Source organism: Coregonus lavaretus (assembly GCF_964263955.1).
Source record: "Coregonus lavaretus genome assembly, chromosome: 21".
NCBI classification, from domain to species: Eukaryota; Metazoa; Chordata; class Actinopteri; order Salmoniformes; family Salmonidae; genus Coregonus; species Coregonus lavaretus.
This window is the reverse complement of record NC_140008.1, coordinates 26247136-26255654: the sequence shown is the minus strand read 5'-3', so window position 1 is coordinate 26255654 and position 8519 is coordinate 26247136. Positions and strand designations below refer to the sequence as shown.

General features: G+C 46.5%; 1 protein-coding gene across 1 annotated transcript; it reads right to left on the bottom strand.

Moving 5' to 3' along the window:
• Positions 1–3214: 3214 nt before the first annotated feature.
• Positions 3215–4348, bottom strand: coa7 (cytochrome c oxidase assembly factor 7; the record flags this gene model as incomplete). The annotated part of the gene is given in 8 exon segments (XM_084185419.1): positions 3215–3279; positions 3282–3297; positions 3299–3436; positions 3438–3608; positions 3612–3646; positions 3871–3886; positions 3890–4011; positions 4236–4348. Coding segments are annotated over 8 exon segments (669 nt in total). The 5' UTR covers positions 4342–4348.
• Positions 4349–8519: the final 4171 nt, after the last annotated feature.

The following is an 8519-nucleotide window of genomic DNA, read 5'->3' as shown; positions in this document are numbered from 1 at the left end:
TGGAAGGAACAAGACAATATAATATGTTTACGTCAATGTTTTCATATTGTCCAGTTGGACCATGGAAGGCTGGGACTTTAATAACATTTGTACAAAAGACAAAATACATGTTTCAGCAATTCTGACCGAAACGTCACATTATCTGTCTAAACTGAAGCTCTTTACGTGAATATGTCCCACCAGATTATTCTATTTTAAACACATCACATCAAATGGGATGAGCAAATGAGACGACAAATAACTCTAACCTGCCCTGATGTACTCATAGACGGTAAATTTGCCATATCACACTCGTTTTCCTTGACTTTGACTCCAACTTGTGGCAGAACCAATGAACTTCGCAAACAGCTTCATTTTATCACGATCACACCCTTGGATGGCGCTGTTTGTCAATTGTCCATGTGAAATGAGACTCTCCACCATGGATTCACAACTAAAATGACACCAAGTGAACTGAGCTGTTTGCGTGAACTCATTTTAATCAAGTCAAGTTGTTGTCAATGTTCAGGCAGATGTGTTGGACTCAGAATCTGTCCTCCCTCCATGTCGAGAGGAACAATCTCATAGGATGGACAGACTGAGTTAAAATCAAATCAAATTGTATGTCACATGCGCCGAATACAACAGGTATTCATTCACCTTACAGTGAAATGCTTACTTACAAGCCCTTAACCAACAATGCAGTTAAGAAAGAATAACATTTTAATTTTTACAAAATAAAAAAATATATACATTCACACTACAAAATACAATATAAAATAATACGAAATAAAAGTAACAATAGCGAGGCTATATACAGGGGGTACCGGTACCGAGTCAATGTGCGGGGGCACCGGTTAGTCGAGGTAACATGTACATGTAGGTAGAGTTATTAAAGTGACTATGCATAGATAATAAACAGAGTAGCAGCAGCGTAAATGGGGAGGGGGGGGGGGACGCAAAGGAAATAGTCTGGGTAGCCATTTGATTAGATGTTCAGGAGTCTTATGGCTTGGGGGTAGAAGCTGTTTAGAAGCGTCTTGGACCTAGACATGGCGCTCCGGTACCGCTTGCCGTGTTGTAGCAGAGAGAACAGTCTATGACTAGGGTGGCTGGAGTCTATGACAATTTATAGGCCCTTTCTCTGACACCTCCTGGTATAGAGGTCCTGGATGGCAGGAAGCTTGGCCCCAGTGATGTACTGGGCCGTGCGCACTACCCTCTGTAGTGCCTTGCGGTCGGAGACCGAACAGTTGCCATACCAGGCGGTGATGCAACCAGTCAGGATGCTCTCGATGGTGCAGCTGTAGAATCTTTTGAGAATCTGAGGACCCATGCCAAATCTTTTCAGTCTCCTTAGTCTCCTTTTGTCGTGCCCTCTTCATGAATGTCTTGGTGTGCTTGGAACATGTTAGTTTGTCAGTGATGTGGACACCAAGGAACTTGAAGCTCTCAACCTGCTCCACTACAGCCCAGTCGATGAGAATGGGGGCGTGCTCAGTCCTCTTCTTTTTCCTGTAGTCCACAATCATCTCCTTTGTCTTGATCACGTTGAGGGAGAGTTTGTTGTCCTGGCACCACACGGCCAGGTCTCTGACCTCTTCCCTATAGGCTGTCTCGTCGTTGATCAGGCCTACCACTGTTGTGTCATCGGCAAACTTAATGATGGTGTTGGAGTCGTGCCTGGCCATCTGTAGCTCAGCTGCTAGAGCACGGCGCTTGTAACGCCAAGGTAGTGGGTTCGATCCCCGGGACCACCCATACACAAAAATGTATGCACGCATGACTGTATGTCGCTTTGGATAAAAGCGTCTGCTAAATGGCATATTATTATTATTATTATTATACAGTCATGAGTGAAAAGGGAGTACAGGAGTGGACTGAGCACGCACCCCTGAGGGGCCCCCGTGTTGAGGATCAGCATGGCGGATGTGTTGTTACCTACCCTTACCACCTGGGGGCGGCCCGTCAGGAAGTCCAGAATCCAGTTGCAGAGGGAGGTGTTTAGTCCCAGGGTCCTTAGCTTAGTGATGAGCTTTGTCGGCACTATGGTATTGAACGCTGAGCTGTAGTCAATTAATAGCATTCTCACATAGGTGTTCCTTTTGTCCAGGTGTGAAAGGGCAGTGTGGAGCTCAATAGAGATTGCATCATCTGTGGATCTGTTGGGGCGGTATGCAAATTGGAGTGGGTCTAGGGTTTCTGTGATAATTGTGCTCCTGAGTGGCGCAGTGGTCTAAGGCACTGCATCGCAGTGCTAACTGTGCCACTAGAGATCCTGGTTCAAATCCAGGCTCTGTCGCAGCCGGCCGTGACCGGGAGACTCATGGGCAGCGCACAATTGGCCCAGGGTAGGGGAGGGAATGGCCGGCAGGGATGTAGCTCAGTTAATAGAGCATGGCGTTTGCAACGCCAGGGTTGTTGGTTCGATTCCCACGGGGGGCCAGTATAAAAAAACAAAATGTATTCACTAACTGTAAGTCGCTCTGGATAAGAGCGTCTGCTAAATGACTAAAATGTAAATGTAATAATGGTGTTGATGTGAGCCATGACCAGCCTTTCAAAGCACTTCATGGCTACAGATGTGAGTGCTACGGGTCGGTAGTCATTTAGGCAGGTTACCTTAGTGTTCTTGGGCACAGGAACTATGGTGGTCTGCTTGAAACATGTTGGTATTACAGACTCAGTCAGGGACATGTTGAAAATGTCAGTGAAGACACTTGCCAGTTGGTCAGCGCATGCTCGGAGTACACGTCCTGGTAATCCGTCTGACCCTGCGACCTTGTGAATGTTGACCTGTTTAAAAAGGTCTTACTCACATCGGCTACGGAGAGCGTGATCACACAGTCGTCCGGAACAGCTGATGCTCGCATGCATGTTTCAGTGTTACTTGCCTCGAAGCGAGCATAGAAGTAATTTAGCTCATCTGGTAGGCTCGTGTCACTGGGCAGCTCGCGGCTGTGCTTCCCTTTGTAGTCTGTAATAGTTTGCCATAGAGTCCCCCATAGAGAGAAAACACATCTACATGTATTGCAGAGCCCCATATAAATCATACATATGCAGGTTAAAACACACACATTAGTGAATCCTTCAACCTTTCGCCAGCACTAAACAGACATGTCTATGTAGCATGTCAGGGCAAGAGGAAGCACCAACTGCCCCTGATATTCCTTCAAAACAAATTGCCCATTTGGAACAAAGATTTATCGAGGCGACTTCCCTCTGACCGACCCCTTCATTCCCCAAACTTGAGATGCCTCTCTTTCTCCTGGAAGTGCAGCTCTTTAGCTCCTCTGCTTACTTCTCATCCTTCTCCGCCACCATCCCCCAGTTTATACATACGGCTGGAATTGGAACAGCCCCAGACGTGACCTAGCCCACAGGCCCTCGTGGCATACCTCATGGCCAGGCCCATGTCCTTACTCGGCCCTGGAGAGTCCTCAATATACATGGCACTGGAGGTTGAAGCAGGAGGGAGTGAACCACCCGATACAGGCCTTCTCATAGTACTGCCTGGCCGCCCCCGGGTCAGGGCCGGCTGTCATGACTCGACCGTCGTGGGTGTGGAGACCCACGTTTTGACACGAGTCCACAGACTTCTTACAACCACTGCTGCAGGCCGTCATGAATCAGGAGTAGGCCATCTTCAGATTCTCTGCAACTTCCCCTGGTGGAGAGATTTAGAAAATGGTGAGCTTGACCACTTGGGGAATGGATTCAGGGTCTGTCTTATCACCCTTATTAATAAGATGACATGTCTGAAAACATGTTTTTGTCATGACATAATCTAATCTTTCAAATTACTTGTCTGATAAATGCAAATTGTTACAGACTTTGCTGTTGTAGTCTTCTAGTGAAAGGGATTACGTTTAGTGGAGTGGAGTCATGTACCTTTCCCTTGGACATCCTAAGCCCCAAGCTTGTAGCAGCCTTCACCATGTTTATTCATCTCACAGTTGTGTTTGAGCACCTGGGTGGTAGCCTCAACGTTTTTCTTCACTCCTTCCATGTAGTCAGCAAGCCTTTGACAACAGAATACATACATGCAGAATGAGGTTAGACACATTTATGAGGTGAAAGGTGGAAAGCTTATAGTACAAGTACACGAGGCATCAAAAAAAACTCAACACCAACCAGAATCAGTGGTTCAGCACTCCAGTTATGGGACAGTGAATGAGTAATCATGAGCTGAACACTGAGTGACCCAAACACTCACTTCAGCACCCGTGCATGAGACAGCGCACATCATGCCTTACCTTCAGGGTTCTTCTGTCTGTAACACTGGTAGCTGAATTCTACACCTATGTTATCCAAATACTGCTTTACCTCCTTTTCGTCCTCAAAGTTTATGAGTCCAGCCATGATTCGAATGGAGGAGCAGTGTCGTAAAAATCACACGTGTTGAAAAAAGGATTTCAGAGAGTCTGGTCCCATTGAACAACAATGTAATATTAAGAGATCACCTTGATTAAGGCTAATGTGACGAACATGCAGTGAATTACAATCTATTTTCAAATAGAAGTTAGCTAGAGATGCTTGTTTTAGCTGATATCTTCCTGCTTTTGTAATCCGCACTAAAGGAGAACGGGGTAGCTGCAGCATACTTGCACTAAAGGCCTTCTGTAGTCCTGCCCCCTTGCCCAGTGAGCTAGGAACATACCATAGAGAATGATAGAAGCCTCTAGTGGCCTAAAGGCCATATTCGCATGGGCAGCGCCATTGAGGGCTTCCACCATTTTATTGTAGTCAACTGGGTGGGACTTCCAACTTCATTGGCTGATCCCTGCTGGTGACGCTGTAGGAGTCATGTCCAACTGGGTCATCAGGAGGGATGAGCCAATCGTGAATTAGAACATTGACTACTTTACAATGGAGATAGCCTCAATGGCACTGCCCATGCAGTCACAGACGCTATAGAGAGAAATAGTAATGGCGTCTTTTTGTAGGCACTAACTTCGCCATGGTTCATTGGACAAAGCCTATGGGAAATTAATGGCGTTTTTGTAGGGTTTTTGGATAAACACAGAAAATAAAGTCTGTGGTAAACACAGGCTTAGGAGATCATATACGTTTTGTTCTTGTACATTTTAAATCAACTAACGTCACAGCTAACATTAATTTTGAAGCATTTACAGTGCATTCGGAAAGTATTCAGACCCCTTGACTTTTTCCACATTGTTACGTTACAGCCTTATTCTAAAATTACATTGTTTTTTCCCCCTCAATCTACTCACAATACCCCATAATGACAAAGCAAAAATCAGGTTTTTAGAAATTGCGGCTAATTTCAACAAAAAAACAGGAAATATGACATTTACATAAGTATTCAGACCCTTTACTCAGTACTTTGTTGAAGCACCTTTGGCAGTGAATACAGCATCGATTCTTCTTGGGTATGACACTACAAGCTTGGCACACCTGTATTTGGGGAGTTTCTCCCATTCTTCTCTGCAGATCCTCTCAAGCTCTGTCAGGTTGGATGTGGAGTGTTGCTGCATAGCTATTTTGCAAAAGCGCGAACCACCGCATTTAACCACGGCAAGTTGACTGGGAATATGGTCGAATACAAACAGTGTAGTTATTCCCTCCATAAGGCAATCAAACAGGCAAAACATCAGTACAGAGACAAAGTGGAGTCGCAATTCAACGGCTCAGACACGAGACGTATGTGGCAGGGTCTACAGACAATCACGGTTTACAAAGGGAAAACCAGCCACGTCGTGACACCGACGTCTTGCTCCCGGACAAGCTAAACACCTTCTTCGCCTGCTTTGAGGATAACACAGTGCCACCGACGCAGCCTGCTGCCAAGGACTGTGGGCTCTCATTCTCCGTGGCCGACGTGAGTAAGACATTTTAAGCGTGTTAACCTATGATCCCTAAATGACTATAGCCCCATAGCACTCACTTCTGTCATCATGAAGTGCTTTGAGAGGCTAGTTAAGGATCATATCACCTCCACCTTACCTGACACCCTAGACCCACTTCAATTTGCATACCGCCCCAATAGAGCCACAGACCATGCAATCGCCATTGCACTGCACACTGCCCTATCCCATCTGGACAAGAGGAATACCTATGTAAGAATGCTGTTCATTAACCATTAAGCTCGGGGCCTTGGGTCTGAACCCTGCCCTGTGCAACTGGGTCCTGGACTTCCTGATGAAGTGGAAACAACACCTCCACTACGCTGATCCTCAACACTGGGGCCCCACAAGGGTGCGTGCTCAGCCCCCTCCTGTACTCCCTGTTCACCCATGACTGCGTGGCCACGCACGCCTCCAACTCAATCATCAAGTTCGCAGATGACACAACAGCAGTAGGCCTGATTACCAACAATGACAAGACAGCCTACAGGGAGGAAGTGAGGGGCCTGGCGGAGTGGTGCCAGGAAAATTCCCTCTCCCTCAACAAAATGAAGGAGCTGATCGTGGACTTCAGGAAACAGCAGAGGGAGCACGTCCCTATCCACATCGAAGGGACCGCAGTGGAGAAAGTGAAAAGCTTCAAGTTCCTTGCTGTACACATCACGTTTTACAGCCCTCTAACCAATTGTACTATTATGTGTGTTTTTCCGCGTTATTTGTAATTTATTTTGTACATAATGTTTCTGCCATCATCTCTTATAACCAAAAAGAGCTTCTGGATATCAGGACAGCGATTACTCACCTCGTATTGGACGAAGATTTTTTCTTCAACGAGGCGGCCGTGAAGGATATCATACAGACACCCGACAAGGCCCAAATCCCCGTCATTCGCATGAGGAAGAGACGGAGATATCGTGGACGTAGATCGGGGTGCCTTGTAAGGATCCAACGGCGAGCGAGTAAACTGCCTCTTCCATCAATCCTATTAGCCAATCTTCAATCATTGGATAACAAATTGGATGACCTAAGATTACGGTTATCCTACCAACGGGACATTAAAAACTGTAATATCTTATGTTTCACCGAGTCGTGGCTGAACGACAACATGGATAACATACAGCTAGCGGGCTATACGCTACATCAGCAGGATAGAACGGCTGACTCCGGTAAGACAAGGGGTGGCGGTCTGTGTATATTTGTAAACAACAGCTGGTGCACAAAATCAAATACTAAGGAAGTCTCTAGGTTTTGCTCGCCTGAGGTAGAGTATCTTATGATAAGCTGTAGACCACACTATTTACCAAGAGAGTTTTCATCTATATTTTTCATAGCTGTCTATTTACCACCACAAACCAATGCTGGCATTAAGATTGCACTGAATGAGTTGTACAAGGCCATAAATCAACAGGAAAACGCTCATCCAGATGCAGCGCTCCTAGTGGCCGGGGACTTTAATGCAGGGAAACTTAAATCCGTTCTACCTAATTTCTACCAGCATGTTAAATGAGCAACCAGAGGAAAAAAAACTCTAGACCACCTTTACTCCACACACAGAGACGCATACAAAGCTCTCCCTCGCCCTCCATTTGGCAAATCTGACCATAACTCTATCCTCCTGATTCCTGCTTATAAGCAAAAACTAAAGCAGGAAGCACCAGTGACTCGGTTAATAAAAAAGTGGTCAGATGACGCAGATGCTAAGCTACAGGACTGTTTTGCTAGCACAGACTGGAACATGTTCCGGGATTCTTCAGACAGCATTGAGGAGTACACCACATCAGTCACTGGCTTCATCAATAAGTGCATCGATGATGTCGTCCCCACAGTGACCGTACGTACATACCCCAACCAGAAGCCATGGATTACAAGAAACATCCGCACTGAGCTAAAGGGTAGAGCTGCCGCTTTCAAGGAACGGGACTAACCCGGACGCTTATAAGAAATCCCGCTTTGCCCTCCGACGAACCATCAAACAGGCAAAGAGTCAATACAGGACTAAGACTGAATCGTACTACACTGGCTCTGACGCTCGTCGGATGTGGCAGGGCTTGAAAACTATTACAGACTACAAAGGGAAGCACAGCCGCGAGCTGCCCAGTGACACAAGCCTACCAGACGAGCTAAACCACTTCTATGCTCGCTTCGAGGCAAGCAACACTGAAGCATGCATGAGAGCACCAGCTGTTCCGGATGACTAGGTGATCACGCTCTCCGTAGCCGATGTGAGTAAGACTTTTAAGAAGGTCAACATTCACAAGGCCGCAGGGCCAGACGGATTACCAGGACGTGTACTCCGAGCATGTGCTGACCAACTGGCAAGTGTCTTCACTGACATTTTCAACATGTCCCTGACTGAGTCTGTAATACCAACATGTTTCAAGCAGACCACCATAGTCCCCGTGCCCAAGGACTCTAAGATAACCTGCCTAAATGACTACCGACCCGTAGCACTGACGTCTGTAGCCATGAAGTGCTTTGAAAGGCTGGTCATGGCTCACATCAACAGCATTATCCCAGAAACCCTAGACCCACTCCAATTTGCATACCGCCCCAACAGATCCACAGATGATGCAATCTCTATTGCACTCCACACTGCCCTTTTCCACCTGGACAAGAGGAACACCTACGTGAGAATGCTATTCATTGACTACAGCTCAGCATTCAACACCATAG